Source organism: Erinaceus europaeus, chromosome 12, assembly GCF_950295315.1.
Source record: "Erinaceus europaeus chromosome 12, mEriEur2.1, whole genome shotgun sequence".
Classification (NCBI taxonomy): domain Eukaryota; kingdom Metazoa; phylum Chordata; class Mammalia; order Eulipotyphla; family Erinaceidae; genus Erinaceus; species Erinaceus europaeus.
This window is the reverse complement of record NC_080173.1, coordinates 46439350-46455048: the sequence shown is the minus strand read 5'-3', so window position 1 is coordinate 46455048 and position 15699 is coordinate 46439350. Positions and strand designations below refer to the sequence as shown.

The following is a 15699-nucleotide window of genomic DNA, read 5'->3' as shown; positions in this document are numbered from 1 at the left end:
AGCAATGAAGGAGAGAGCAAGGGGGACAGACCTAGCCAAGGAATGCTGCTTAGGAAACTGAAGGCTGGCCAGACTTCCCTGGATTGAAGACCCCACCAATATGTCCTGGAGCTCAGCTTCCCCAGAGACCCACCCTACTAGGGAAAGAGAGAGGCAGACTGGGAGTATGGACCGACCAGTCAACGCCCATGTTCAGCGGGGAAGCAATTACAGAAGCCAGACCTTCCACCTTCTGCAACCCACAACGACCCTGGGTCCATGCTCCCAGAGGGATAGAGAATGGGAAAGCTATCGGGGGAGGGGGTGGGATATGGAGATTGGGCGGTGGGAATTGTGTGGAGTTGTACCCCTCCTACCCTATGGTTTTGTTAATTAATCCTTTCTTAAATAAAAAAAAATAATAAAAAAAAAAAGGAAACTGAAGGCTGGGGGGAGGGTTTTCTTGTAAGAAGAACCTTTGGCACTTGGAAGGTGGAGGCTCATGGAAGAAAAGAGGCCAAAGGGACCAAGCTGCTCTGGCAGGCAGGCTCTGTGCTGGGTGTATCGCTGTGCCCCAGCCAGCCGCTTGTATTGTTTTGGTATTTGGCCACTCCACTTCTACCCTCACCCCTGCCTTCCTGCCACTCTCCCCAGTGGCAACCCTGACCCCAAGACCAGTCTCATTTGGAGTGTAGATAGATGATAAAGCCTTGTAAGGTTTGTGGAAACTGCTTCTGTGAGGTCTAGGCCCACCCCCTAGGCCCAACTGGCCCACCCCCTCCACAGCTTCCTGTGTCTTTCCCACTCTCAGTCTTTAGGACGTCTGATTACCAGGAGTCTGCCAGAGCCTCCAAGCCCCTAATAGAGTAGCTAAGAAGACACACTTCTGCTGGCCAGAGAATACCTGCCTTTCCTTGGTTCCATACTCTTCACGGGGCAATGAATCAGAAGACCACCCTGGTGCTCCTCTTTCTTGCCGTCATTACAATCTTTGCTTTAGTGTGTGTCTTGCTAGCTGGCAGGAGAGCAGATGGAGGTGAACCCAGCCAGCCTCCCCACTGCCCCTCCACAACGCCCAGCGCCCAGCCCTGGACACACCCAGGCCAGAGCCAGCTGTTTGCAGACCTGAGCCGAGAGGAGCTGACAGCCGTGATGACCTTCCTTACACAGAAGCTGGGACCAGGCCTGGTGGATGCGGCCCAGGCCCTGCCCTCAGACAACTGCATCTTCTCTGTGGAGCTGCAACTGCCCCCAAAGGCTGCGGCCCTGGCCCACCTGGACGGGGCCGGCCCCCCACCGGCCCGGGAGGCGCTGGCCATCGTCTTGTTTGGTGGACAAGCCCAGCCCAACGTGAGTGAGCTGGTGGTGGGGCCTCTGCCACGGCCTTCATATGTGCGGGATGTGACTGTGGAGCGGCATGGGGGTCCTGTGCCCTTCCACCGACGCCCCGTGCTGGCTAGAGAGTACCTGGACATAGATGAGATGATTTTCCAAAGGGAGCTGCCCCAGGCTGCTGGCCTCCTGCACCACTGCTGCTTCTACTCACAGAAAAAGCACCAACTTGTGACGATGACCACCGCCCCCCGAGGTCTGCAGTCAGGGGACAGGGCCACCTGGTTTGGCCTCTACTACAATATCTTGGGGTCTGGGATCTACCTGCACCCTGTGGGGCTGGAGCTACTGGTAGACCACAAAGCTCTGGACCCTGTTCGCTGGACCATCAGGAAGGTGTTCTTTCAAGGTCGCTACTATGAGAGCCTGGCCCAGCTGGAGGAGGAGTTTGAGGCTGCCCGGGTGAATGTGGTGCTGGTTCCAGACAATGGCACAGGTGGGTCCTGGTCTCTGCAGTCCCCAGTGCCCACGGGTCCTACTCCCCCTCTGCAGTTCCATCCCCAGGGCCCTCGCTTTAGTGTCCAGGGGAGTCAAGTAGCTTCTTCACTGTGGACTTTCTCCTTTGGCCTCGGAGCTTTCAGTGGTCCAAGGATCTTGGATATCCGCTTCAAGGGAGAACGCCTGGCTTATGAGATCAGTCTCCAGGAGGTGGTGACTATCTATGGTGGCAACTCTCCATCAGCAATGGTGAACCACTTCATTGACGGGAGTTTCGGCATGGGCAAATACTCCACCCCCTTGACCCGTGGGGTGGACTGCCCCTACCTGGCCACCTATGTGGACTGGCACTTCCTCTTGGAATCCCAGGCTCCCAAGACACTACGTGATGCCTTTTGTGTATTTGAGCAGAACCAGGGCCTCCCTCTGAGGCGACACCACTCAGAATTCTACTCCAACTATTTTGGGGGCCTTGCAGAGACAGTACTAGTTTTCAGGTCTGTGTCGACCTTGCTCAATTATGACTATGTGTGGGATATGATCTTCCACTCCAACGGGGCCATAGAAGTCAGGTTACATGCCACAGGCTACATCAGCTCCTCGTTCCTCTTTGGCGCTGCTCAACTGTATGGGAACCAAGTTGGGGAGTACACACTGGGCACTGTCCATACCCACAGTGCCCACTTCAAGGTGGATCTGGATGTAGGAGGTAAGATATGCTGGTGGGAACAACGATTGCTGAAGGAATGGTTAAAGACTTTTCTAGAAGCATCTGCTTTGGATTTCCTGGAGGTTATCCAAGAAAGGAGACTTAAGCAGAGTGCAGTTTCAGAATTTCAGGCTTCCTCTCCAGCTGGGTAGAAGAGAATTAGTTGGCTGCTGACTTTTGTTTGGATCTGAGCTCACTGGCTGACAGCATAGCTGTTGCCCCCCTCCTTGTGGCATCATCAGAAAATTTTGGGAAATGACAAAGCTCAGGGGGGAGGATCTGGGCTATAAGTGTTCCCTTTGCCCTCTTCCCTCCTTTGCTTTTCATATGGGCCTCAGTCCCATGAGACAGTTGTTTGTTTTTCACCCAGTTTTTCTGTGACTGGCCCATGGATCTGGTGTTTGAGTGGATGCTAGCATCTGTCAAGTCCCTGGCACATGCTGATCAGTCTTACCACATCCCATGTGCTACATTTTCTTGGGAGCTGGGTTATTCTCTTCCCTGATTTTTTTTTTTTATCCTTCTCTGGCTATTATACAAATGTGAGGACTAAAATGGATCTGTGCAACTTTGCAGTTGGTTGCTGGAGTTGGTGCTCACAGAGAAAGCCAGGGTTGCATGATGTCTTGGCATCACTGCTGTTTCACTTTCTTTCATCCCCATAGAGTTGATCACCAGATTTCTTCTGTTCTGACACTAAAAAAAAATCTCCGATTCCTTGTTGGACCCCCATATAACCTCTTTATTGATGCAAAACCTCTGCCAGCTGCTTTTTCCCTCTCTCTTCTTAGATCCAATAACCACATGAGCCTACAGGGACCTGCCAGGCCATGCCAGCCTGCTCCTGCATATAACTCCCACACTGTTCATCATCCCCAGGGCTCTGACAACCAACCTGCCTTTCTGATTCTTCCCCTTGCCACACCAGCCAACCCACTTTCCTGGTCTCTGAATACACACACCACACGTGATTCTTTGATTTGGCTCATGCTTTATCCCTGCCTAGAATGCCTAGCTATAGCTTCTCTGCTGGTGATAGTTTTTAAGGCCAGGCAGACAAAGTTGCCTGGGAAGGTCTCCTTTTGTTTCCTGAGACTGTATTCTTATAAACCAGCTGCCTATTAATGAGTATAAATGAATGAAGCCTCTAAAGAAATCCTTTTATTCACAGGTCCACAGCTTTGATTGAAAGACAGTGTGTGTGTGTGTGTGTGTGTGTGTGTGTGTATGTTTGTGTGTGTGTGTGTGTGAGAGAGAGAGAGAGAGAAAGGAAGTAGTGGGCACATCAGTCCATGACTTTTCTTTGACCTCTAAGTCCCCAAGGGGCAGATGCTGAGGGGGCAGGGCCACTGCATGGTCACTCTTCTCTCCAACGCCCCCCCCCCACCTCCCCCAACCTCCACAGGACTGGAGAACTGGGTCTGGGCTGAGGACATGGCCTTTGTCCCCACCACAGTCCCCTGGAGCCCTGAGCATGAGATGCACAGGCTGCAGGTGACCCGGAAGCTACTGGAGACAGAAGAGCAGGCCACCTTCCCCCTGGGAGGGGCCACCCCTCGATATCTGTACTTGGCCAGCAACTGCAGCAACAAGTGGGGTCACCTGAAAGGTTACCGCATCCAAATAGTCAGCTTCGAAGGGGAGCCACTGCCTCAAAACAGCTCCCTGGAGAGAGCCTTCAGCTGGGGGAGGTGAGTGGTGGGGGAGGTGGGGGAGGGAGCTGATGGTGGGGGGCAGGAGAGGATGGGGAGGTGAGAGTGACAAGACAGCTCTGAGGGCATTTGAGCGCTCAGTGCAGACTATTTATTGGAGCTGAGATGAGAAGGTTGGAGGGGTTTCATGGTTTCCAGTGAGCAGCACAATGAGCCTATACCTCTGGCAGCTGAAATGCAGGTATGAGGACTCCTGAAGCAGAGGATGAACCTTGCAGTGAAATAAATGGTAGAGTGAGCTGAGGACTTAGCAGCTTCAAAATCCCTGTGCAAATGAGATCTATCCACTCTGCTCTGTCCTCAGAGTCAGGCACAGCCCAGGCTAATGACCATGGGACTCCCCCTCACTCCCCACCAGGTACAAGCTGGCTGTGACACAGCGGAAGGAGGATGAGCCCAGCAGCACCAGCATCTATAACCAGAACGACCCTTGGACACCCACAGTGGACTTCACTGATTTCATCAACAATGAGACCATTGCTGGAAAGGTCAGTCGACTGCCGGGGGTGCTGAGAGAGGGGCAGCAGCACAAAGAGCCCCATTTCTCTCCTGTCACTTTGTTTTTTAAAAATAATTTCTTTCCCTCCTTCCCTTCTTCCATTACTCCCTCCCTCCCTCCCTTCCTTTTCAACAAGCACCACTCTGCCATATTTTTCTGCTTTCTTTTCTTTTTTTCCTCTCTTTCCTTCCTTCTATCTTTTTTTTAAAAAAAAATATTTGTTTATTTATTCCCTTTTGTTGCCCTTGCTTTTTTACTGTTGTAGTTATTATTGTTGTTATTGATGTCATCATTGTTGGATAGGACAGAGAGAAATGGAGAAAGCAGGGGAAGTCAGAGAGGGAGAGAGAAAGACACCAGCAGACCTGCTTTACTTCCTGTGAAGCGACTCCCCTGCAGGTGGGGAGCCTGGGGCTTGAACCGGGATCCTCTGCCGGTCCTTGTGCTTTGCACCACGTGCCCTTAACCCGCTGCGCCACCCCCTGCTCCCTCTTTCCTTCTTTCATTCTCTCTTTTTCTTCTTCCTGTTCTTTCTTTCCTTTTTTTTTTTTTTAATAGACTATAGTTTTGCAAAGTCTTTTTTTTTTAAGTATTTTATTTATGGGAGTTGGGCATTATTGGAGCGGGTTAAGTGCATGTGTTGCAAAGTGCAAAAACCAGCATGAGGATCCCAGTTCAAACCCCCGCTCCCCACCTGCAGGGGGTCGCTTCACAGGTGGTGAAGCAGGTCTGCAGGTGTCTACCTTTCTCTCCTCTCTCTCTTTCCCATCTCTCTCCATTTCTATCTGTCCTATCCAACAACGATGGCATTAGTAACAACAACAATAATAACTACAACAATAAAACAAGGGCAACAAAAAGGAAATAAATAAATATTCTTAAAGTATTTTATGTATTTATTTATTTTTGAGAGAGATGCAGAGAGAGATAGACACAGAGAGAAACACCAGAGCACTGCTCAGCTCTGGCTTATAGTTGTGCTGGGGACTGAACCTGGGACTTTGGAGCCTCAGGCATGAGAATCTTTGCATAACCATTATGCTATCTATCCCCATCCTCCTTATTTATTTTTTTTAGCATAAAAAAGCATTTGTTTATTGGGGGGGGGAGTCAGAGCATCCTTCTGGTGCCCATGTTTGTAAGTCCTGCATTTTATATCTGTTCCACCCCCTGCATCCCTCTTATTTGAATGTGCTGCCTGGAACTGAACCAGGGGCCTGAACATGAAGACACCGTCTGACCTTCTCAACCACTAAGCTACCTCCCTGGCATCTTCCCCTTTCTCCTGCAGGTCCTTGAAAATCATGAGATCTCCTCAGAAATGGAGCAATTCCTGCTTTTTGTACTTTCATGGTTTTGATAGTTACTTTTCAAGGAAACTTTTCAATCTGAGAATTCATATGTAGACACAGAATGAGTTTATGGCCTGTCTTTAAAACCCTGTAGCATTCTAAATCTCAGCCTTCTGGACTGAGCTGGAAGTTTCCTGAAAAAGAAAGAAAGAAAGAAAGAAAGAAAGAAAGAAAGAAAGAAAGAAAGGAAGAAAGAAAGAAAATCATACCTCTTGTATCTAAATCTTCTCTAATTCCTGACTGACTACTAAAATTTTGCTTGCTTGCTTCTTTTTTTTTTCCAGGACAGTGATCAGCTCTGGCTTATGGTGGTGCAGGGGATTGAACCTGGGGCCTTGGAACCTCAGGCATGAGAGTCTTTTTGCATAACCATTATATCTATCCCCACCCTGCTTGATTTTCTATATATATATATAGTCAATATATATGTAATCAATATATATATATTTCTCCCCTGGGACTTGGTGTTTGCATGATGCCACTGTTCCCCATGACCCTTCTTCTTCTTCTTCTTCTCCTTCTTCTTCTTCTTCTTCTTCTTCTTCTTCTTCTTCTTCTTCTTCTTCTTCTTCTTCTTCTTCTTCTTCTTCTTCTTCTTCTTCTTCCTCCTCCTCTTCTTCTTCTTCTTCTTCTTCTTCCTCTTCTTCTTCCTCTTCTTCTTCTTCTTCTTCCTCTTCTTCTTCTCCTCCTCCTCCTCCTCCTCCTCCTCCTCCTCCTCCTCCTCCTCCTCCTCCTCCTCCTTCTTTTTTCTGGGAGAAACAAGGTGAGAAATGTCAGAGATGAAGGCTAAATACTGGGAGAGGTCGACAGGCATTGCTCCCAATATGAATTTGACTTTTCTTTGACTTCTGGACCAGAACAAAGTGTTTAAAAACTCAAGGTCCTTTTCAGGCTGTGGTGATAGCATAATGGTCCCAGGTTCAAGTTCTAGCTCCACTGTTACCAGAGATGAGAAGTGCTCTGGTAAAATTAAAAAAACAATAAATGAATGAATAATGAATAAATAAAAACTCCAGATCCTTTTAGGGGAAAAGTGGACCAGCAAATTGAATGCTTATGTACAAGGCTACTATAGGAGGCAGGTATATCCCTGAAGCCAGACCTCCTTTCCCCTTTCTTCTCTCCCTCTAGGACTTGGTGGCCTGGGTGACAGCTGGTTTCCTGCACATCCCACATGCAGAAGACATTCCCAACACAGTGACTGTGGGCAATGGGGTGGGCTTCTTCCTCCGCCCTTACAACTTCTTTGACCAGGACCCCTCCTTTGAGTCAGCTGACTCCATCTACTTCAGCGGGGATGTGGATGCTGAGACCTATAGGGTCAGCCCTCTCACCAGCCTGCCCCAGACTGCTGCCTGTGCCTCAGAACTCCCTGCCTTCTCCCATGGGGGCTTCTCTCACAACTAGGTGGTCTTTGGGATGGGGGTGTGGCCTGGTTCCCCAGGACCAGGGTAGGAGTTGGGGGTGGATGGGCAGTGGGTAATGGGCCAGGCAGCCTATGCCCTCTTTTCTCTCTCCCTGAGACAGAGGTGCTCTCCTCCCTGTCTCCCCAGGTTTTCTCTCTCCACTCCCTCCCTGTATGCCCTTCCTTATGGGGAGCACCCTAAGCCTGTGATGTCTGATGTCGGGGGTGTGTGGTAGGGGGACATCTAATGTTGCTGATCCCTCACCAAACAGCTTTCTCTCCCAGGCTGGAATGACCAGCAGGGAGTCTGCGCTGATGGCCAAGCTCTTCCCTTTGTCTTTTTTCTTTGTTTTTTTTTTTTTTTCCTCTCTCTCTGACTTTCTCTGCAGGTTACCTCCAGACCCCTCCTGGGCTTCTCCAATGCATAGGGTTCTGCAATAGGAATAGTCCACCAGAAGGTCCCAGCAGGGTTTCTGCCAGGCCTACATATCCATGCATAACTGCACCTTCTTGGCTCACATCTGCTGTACCCCCAGTCTGCCTTCTCCTCTTCCTCCTCTTCCTTCTTATCCCCCCCCATCTGTTCTCATATCTGGGTTAGGTTTCCTCCCAGCCCTTCAGGGATGCTCCTCTGCTGCATGATGCCGTAGCCTACACTTCTCTACTTCAGTCTCCTCTCCTGGCCCTAGGACTGTAGAAGTCTCAAATATGGGGGCCGGGCAGTAGCACATCAAGTAAAGTCTACATGGCACGAAGCTCAAGGACCGGCGTAAGGATCTCAGTTTGAGTCCCTGGCTCCCCACCTGCAGAGGGGTCACCTCACAAGTAGTAAAGCAGGTCTGTAGGTGTCTATCTTTCTCTCCCCCTCCCTGTCTTCCCTTCCTCTATCCATTTCTCTCTATGCTATCCAATAACAATGACAGCAATAACAACAATAAACAAGGGCAACAAAAGGGAAAAAAATAAAGAAGTCTCAAACATACAAGTTACATCTAGTTTGAGAAGACATCCTTGTCTGTCTCCCTGGGTTTGTCACAGATCAGGATAGAAATTGCATCCCTTGGTGTATCGCACCAAAGTAAAAGACTCTGGGGTGGGGGTGGGTGGGTGGGGAGAATACAGGTCCAAGAAGGATGACAGAGGACCTAGTGGGGGTTGTATTGTTATATGGGAAACTGGGGAATGTTATGCATGTACAAACTATTGTATTTACTGTTGAATGTAAAACATTAATTCCCCAATAAAGAAATTAAAAAAAAAAAGAAAGAAATTGCATCCCATCTGCCTGCCTTGAATTCTCTGGTGGAGGATGGGCATGGCTTCAGCCACTAGCAGAGACTAATCTCTCCCAGGCCCGCAAGTAAACTGGGGCCTCTGGTGGGATCTGAACTGCTACAAATAGCATGAGCTTGGGAAGAACAGAAACATCCTTCCCTAGAGGATTAATTAAATAAATTCTGATACAGTCCCGCAATGTAATACTATAGACAGCTGTAAAAACAAAACAATTACATTTCTATTTTTTTCCTCAACGAGTTTACAGCTGGGGTTCTGTATGTGCATGATTCCATGTACCTCACTCTCTTATCTCTCTCTCTTAGATATAAGGTGAGAGACAGAGAAAAGGAGAGACACCACAGCACTGCTCTAGCATTCATGAAGCTTCCCCAGTGCAGGTACTCCAATCTGGTGGCTTGGCACTTCAGTCTAGGTTCTTGCACTTGGTAAGGTGTGTGCTGTATTGAATGAGTTATATCACAGGTCCCTATATTTATTTTAGTAAGAATAGACAATAGGGTAATCAGGGAAACAACTCAGCTGGTAGAACGTGGAACTTACTTGCCCGGGATTCCTGGTTCCTCCCCATGCTTACAGGTTCTGAAGTGGTCCTCTGCCTCCTCTCTCTCACATGTGAAACTTTCTCTGTTTTTCATATGAAATAAATAAAAATGAGTCTTAAAAAAGAATATAGAGAGTGGCTGAGAGGTAGCACAGTGGATAAAAGACTGAATTCTCAAGCATGAATTCCCAAGTTTGATCTCCGGCATTATATATGCCAGTGATGTTCTGGTTCTTTTTCTTTTATATAAATAAATGAATGAATGTTTAAATAAGGGATAAAGAACAGATGATAGCTTATCCCGTAGGGTTTGTATCCTGTGGTCTGGGTTTGAGCCCTGGCACCACATGGGAGTGCCGTGACAGCAGACGAAACCCCAGCACTGTGGTGTCTCTCCCCATCTCTCTCTCTCTCTCTCTCTCTATATATATATATATATATACATCTGTGTGTATCTGAAATAAAAGTAATAAAAAAATTGGCCTCAGAGCAATGAATTGTGTCTTTGCCAGTCACTGGTGCAAAAAAAAAAAAGAAAAAGAAAAAGACTCAGCAGTGTACATAGCAGCTCTAGAGGAGGCGCAGTGGCTGAAGCTCTGGAGCCTCAAGCTTGAGGTCCTGAGGTCAGTCTGTGGTACAGCATGTGTCAGAATGAGACACAGGCTCTCTTTCTCCTCCTCATAAATAAATAAATAAAGATTGGACTTTGGAGATAGCATAATAGTTATGCAAAAGACTTTCATGCCTGAGGCTCCATGGTTCCAGGTTCCATCTCTGGCACCACTATAAGCCAGTGTTGAGCAGTGCCTCTGGTCTCAGTCTCTCTCTTTCTCTCCTCGTACCTCACTCATTAAATAAAAATAAATAAAATGGGAGTCGGGCAGTAGTGCAGCGGGTTAAGTGCAAGTGGTGCAAAGCGCAAGGGCGGGTGTCAGGATCCCGGTTCGAGCCCCCAGCTCCCCACCTGCAGATGGAGAGCCTACTTCACAGGAGGTGAATCAGGTCTGCAGGTGTCTATCTTTCTCTCCCCCTCTCTGCCTTCCCCTCCTCTCTCCATTTCTCTCTGTCCTATCCAACAATGACATCAACAACAACAATAATAATAACTACAACAATAAAATAACAAGGGCAACAAAAGGGAATAAGTAAATAAATAAGTAAATATTTAATAAATAAGTAAATGAAATATTTTTAAAAAGGTAAATTTTAAAAAATAGATGTGTACAGTACACTTCCCATTTGTATTTCCAAAGAAGCAGATATGACTACATATGTGTGCACATTCAGAATGAATGGGTAATGCTGGTTGTGTTGGAATAAGGACCAGGAGCTTGGGGGCAGGGCAGGGAGGGAATTTAGAACTTTATAGACTTTTATACACACTGAATTTCATTTTGAATCATACTCAAGATAAATAATAAATGACTCCTAATGTAACCTGGCTTTTGTTTTCTCTAATTGTCCTGCCTTGGGAGAGGGAATGATAGTAGGAGAAGCTAAAGTGAGGTAAGGATGGACTCAGAAACTCTGTTTTCTTAAATTTCTGAGACCCACAGAAATGGGTGTGAGTTCTAATCATTTCTTTACCTTCTCTTGCTTGATTATCTCTATGGAAAATATTAAACTTCAGCCAATGCCTCTTTTTTCTTTCTCTCTTTTGCTCTTATCCTTTCATTCACTCTCACCCTCTGGTCTCTATTAGAAGAGGGGAAGGTTAGGGGAAACAGCATAATAGTTATGCAAAGAGACTCTCATGCCTGACACTCCAAAGTCCCAGGTTCAATATCCCACAATACCATAAGCCAAAGCTGAGCAGTAGTGTTCTTGTAAAAAAAAAAAAAAAAGGGGGGGGGGGAGGGAGTGGGGAGAAAGAAGCAATGGGGAGGGACTGGCAAATAGCTCACTTGGATAGTGTGTTGTTTTGTCATGTACATAATCCAGGTTCAAACTTGACTCCCACTGCATTGAAGGAAGCTTTGTGCTGTGGTCTCTCACTCTCTGCCTCTCTTTCTTGATATAAAAAAGAAAGAGATAAGCAATGGGAAGGCTGAGTTCTGCCTGAAGGAAGCCCAGGCTAAGGAAGGAGGTGAAACGCAAGTGTGGGAAACAGTCTGGATGTTGTTCTGATGCTGTCAGAGAGATTGTTGTGTCCAAGCAGGCCAGGCATCTCTGAAGCATCTGCTTCCTTTTGACCTGACTCAAATCCAAGTTCATCTTGGGTCAGTGAAACAGTGGCTAGGGATGTGTCAGTGAACTGGAAAGAAACTAAGTTCCAGATAATGGAGAAAGACTTTTGGTAAGGAATGAGGGTCAGAAATAGCCGGGTTACTTTATAACATGGCCTGGGGGGGAAGTAAATAACAAGATAGGAAGAGATGGAAGACAAGGAGGAACTGAAGACGGATCAATATGAAAAGAAAGGGAGCTGTGTCACGGCCAGCTGTGGCTCTTAACATTGATGCCAACATTCTTCCTCTAATACGGCTACTTTAACTTTTCCTCTTATTTTTTATTTTTTAACGATTTTATTTATTTATTAATAAGAGAGGTAGGAGGAGAGAGAGAAAGAAAGAACCAGACATCACTCTGGTACATACGCTACTGGGGATTGGATTTAGGACCTCATGCTTGAGAGTCTGTGGGTCTGATGAGCATGACCCCCCGAGAAGTATGTCTATCAGCCTCCCCTTGGCATGCCAGCCTTGTGGTCGAGCAGGATGTGGCAAGAGTACGTGGGCTATTCCAATTTTCCTATCAGTCTTGCCTTATCACTCACCCTTCCCCCCTTTCTGGTGGGCTTCGCCTTCCCTGTTCCTGCATTGCCATCCATACCCTCTCATTGCCTTGCTCTCTTTTCCCTTATAAGGAGATATTGACCTCATTGGCCAGCTGGCTACTTCTCTTGCACAGCTACCCCTTTATAAACTTGTAACTGCGCCAATAAAGATGTCCCGTTCCCCGCAACGGGACCCTAAAGAGGTTTGTGCATCGTCCGCTGCCACGATATTGCTGGAAGACCCTTTTAGCGACCTCACGCCTGCCTCATTCCCCCAGAGGAACTCTGACAAGAGTCCAGTGCTTTATCCACTGCTCCACCTCCCAGACCACTAATTTTATTTATTTATTTTGGATAGAGACAGAGCTAAATCAAGAAGCAAGGGATAGAGAAGGAGAGAGAAAGAGAGGTCCCTGCAGCACCACTTCAGCACTCATGAAGCTTCCCCTTTACAGGTAGAGACTGGGTGTTTGAACCCTGTTCCTTGTACGTGGTAATGTGTGTGCTCTACCAGGTATGCCACTGCCTGACCTCTTAACTTTTCCTTTGAAAGCATGTCATTGAGAGTTGGGCGGTAGCGCAGCGGGTTAAGTGCACGTGGCACAAAGTGCAAGGACCAGCGTAAGGATCCCAGTTCGAGCCCCGGCTCCCCACCTGCAGGGGAGTCGCTTCACAGGTGGTGAAGCAGGTCTGCAGGTGTCTGTCTTTCTCTCCCCCTCTCTCTTCCCCTCCTCCATTTCTCTCTGTTCTATCCGACGACAACAACATTATCAATAACAATAATAACTACAACAATAAAACAAGGGCAACAAAAAAGAATAAATAAATTAATTAAAAAAAAATAAAAGTATACCATGGGCCTGAGCTATATAGATCACTTGGTAGAGGTCCTACTTCACCATGTATGAGGTCCAGGGTTCAAGTCCTAGCACTAAATGAGAGTATCATAGATGGTACTTGGGTGGCTCCACGGATGGTGGAGCAGTGCTGTAATGTCTCTCACTGTTTCCTACCACTCCTAAGTAAATTAAAAACATTAAAAATTAGCATTGGGAGGCTGCTTAGTAGTATACATGCCTGAGGCCCTGGGTTCATTCCCTGATACTGCATAAAAAAACACAAACAAAGAAACCCATACTCCTTGCTTTTTCACCCCCCTGATGGTCAGTTGCACAATAATCAGATCAGAGTATGTCTGATCAGAGTACGTGGTGATAGACTCTACCACCCACCTGGTCACCCAATGAGAAAACTTTGTGTCACCCAAAATGCCAAGCTCTTTCACACCCAATTAGGCACAGAGTCCTGTCAACCCTACTCTTAAACATCTCTCAGATTCACCCCATTCCCTTTTGTCCTTGAGGTCACTGGCCTTGCCCTTTGCCTCCTGCCTGGTCTGTCCCACATCCGAGCCCCAAGCATATAGAAACCAAATTGATTCTAGAATGCAGACAGGAGTGGAGTGGAGCAGACCTCAGCACAAGAAGTGTGCTGACCTCATGGGGCCTCCAAGCTGCTGCTATGCTGAGTCATTGTGCTCTGGGGCCCAGGCTTCAATCTCTGGGCTGGGGGTGGACCCTGTCTCTCAGGGATAAACTTAGACTCCACACGTTCACAGAGGCTGAAATCAAGTTTATTCAAAGAGAAATAAGAGCTAGTGGTTATGGGAGCATGGGTGGAGTGGAATTTAGCAAGATACGAGGCCCTGTTTTCTGAGTAAGTCTCCTGAAAGGAAACCTTTTCCCATAATTTTTTAGGGTCTTTGACATGGTGACACTAAAGAAAGCACTCAGTTGTGAGTCACTTCACCTGTAAATGGGAACTTTTTCTTTGAAGTTTTTAGTGGATCGCAAGGAGGGAGCTCCCCTTAGCATGACCTCGTAATATTTTATTTGTTTATTTATTTCTGACAGAGAAATTGAGAGGAAAGGGGGAGATATATAGGGAGAGAGAAGAGACAGAGAGACACCTGCAGCTCTGCTCCATAACTTGTGAAGCTTTTCCCCTGCAGGTGGGGATGGGAACTTCAACGAGGGTCTTTGTGCACTGTAGCATGTGAACTCAACCAGTTGTGCCACTGCCTGGCCCCAGCAAGACTTCTAATTATCACAACACGGGGAAAAAAAATACAAAGTTCATATATGTAGATAGAGATTCCACCTGCAGGTAAGTTAATTAAAAATACATATATAGATCCCGGAAGTGGTACAGTAGATGAAGTGTTGGACTTTACGTTGATTTAAGAGTTTTGATTCTCAGTAGCACATGTACCAGAGAATGTCTGGTTCTCTTTCTCTTCCCTCTTATCTCTCCCATCAATGGACTTAACAAACCACGTGGCCCTGGCTTTGAGCTGTGGCACTACATGGAAGCACCATGGTTGCACAGGAGAACTCTATGAATGGTGGAACAGTGCTAAAATGTCTCTTAAATGAGCAATGAAATTTTAAAAATCAGGGTTGGAGGGGGCCAGGTGGTGGCGCACCTGGCTGAGCGCACATGCTACAGTGCACACGGACCGGGGTTCGAGCCCCCAGTCCCCACCTGCAGGGGGAAAGCTTCATGAGTGGTGAAGCAGGGCTGCAGGGATCTCTCTCTCTTTCCCTTTCTACCTTCCTCCTCCTCTCAATTTCTGGCTGTCTCTATCCAATATACAAATAAAGATAATAAAACAAATCTTTAAAAATCAAGGCTGGAAAATTATCTCAGTTGGATGGTATACTGCAGGTTCGAGTCTGACCCCCATGGCACTGAAGGAAACTGTGGTGTTGTGGTCTCTTTTCCTTTCTTTCTCTTTCTCTCTCTGTCTCTGGAAAAGTCATCTTATGTCTGTAAAACCCTAGTGATGACAAAAAGAAAAAGAAATAAAGAAAGGAAGAAAGGAAGAGAGAGAGAAAGAAAGAAAGAAGGAAAGAAAGAAAGGAAAAAGAAAGGAGAAAGGAAAAAAAAATAAGAGAAGAAAAGAAAAGTGAGGGGAGGGGAGAAAAGGCCAGCCTAGGAAGGCTTCTTAGTAGCGGAGTGAGAAGACGGGTTTGTTCAGGGGTGATTTATGTTGCCATTTTCTTTCTTCTTCTTCTTTTTTTCATTTTTTATTATTTTTAAATATTTATTTATTCCCTTTTTGTTTCCCTTGTTTTGTTTTCCCTTGTTGTTGTAGTTACTGTTGTTGTTATTGATGTCATAGTTGTGTGTGTGTGTGTGTGTGTGTGTGTGTGTTAATGAAAAGGGAAGAGAGAATGAGAGCATCATTGTGGCACATGGGATGCCAGGGGTTGAAAATGATACTTCATGTTTGAGAATCTAATGTTCTATTTACTGTCCCACCTCCCAGCCCATTGTAGTCATAATTTATGTTCCTGAAGAAAGAATGACTCAGAATCTAGACATTTTCTTTTCTTTTCTTTTCTTTCCTTTTCGCCTCCAGGGTTATTGCTAGGGCTCGGTGCCTGTACCACTAATCCACTGCTCCTGGAGGCTATTTTTTTCCCTTTTTGTTGCCCATGTTGTTTTCTCATAGTTGTGCCTATTATTGTTGTTACTGATAAAACAGAGAGAAATGGAAAGAGGAGGGAAGACAGAGGGGGAAGGGAAAGATAG

General features: G+C 46.8%; 1 protein-coding gene across 2 annotated transcripts; it reads left to right on the top strand.

Annotated features, from left to right (window-relative positions):
- The first annotated feature begins 603 nt into the window (after positions 1–603).
- On the top strand, positions 604–8449 carry AOC3 (amine oxidase copper containing 3). Of its 2 annotated transcripts, none has more exons than XM_060203448.1 (4): positions 604–2518; positions 3924–4209; positions 4589–4718; positions 7876–8449. In XM_060203448.1, the coding sequence occupies exons 1-4, from the start codon at positions 919–921 to the stop codon at positions 7912–7914; spliced, it is 2055 nt and encodes a 684-aa protein (XP_060059431.1). In that variant the 5' UTR covers positions 604–918; the 3' UTR covers positions 7915–8449. The 2 variants fall into 2 exon arrangements, with proteins under 2 accessions (XP_060059431.1, XP_007536888.2); XM_007536826.3 differs by having other exon boundaries at positions 621–2518; positions 7213–8449.
- The last annotated feature ends 7250 nt before the right edge of the window (positions 8450–15699 follow it).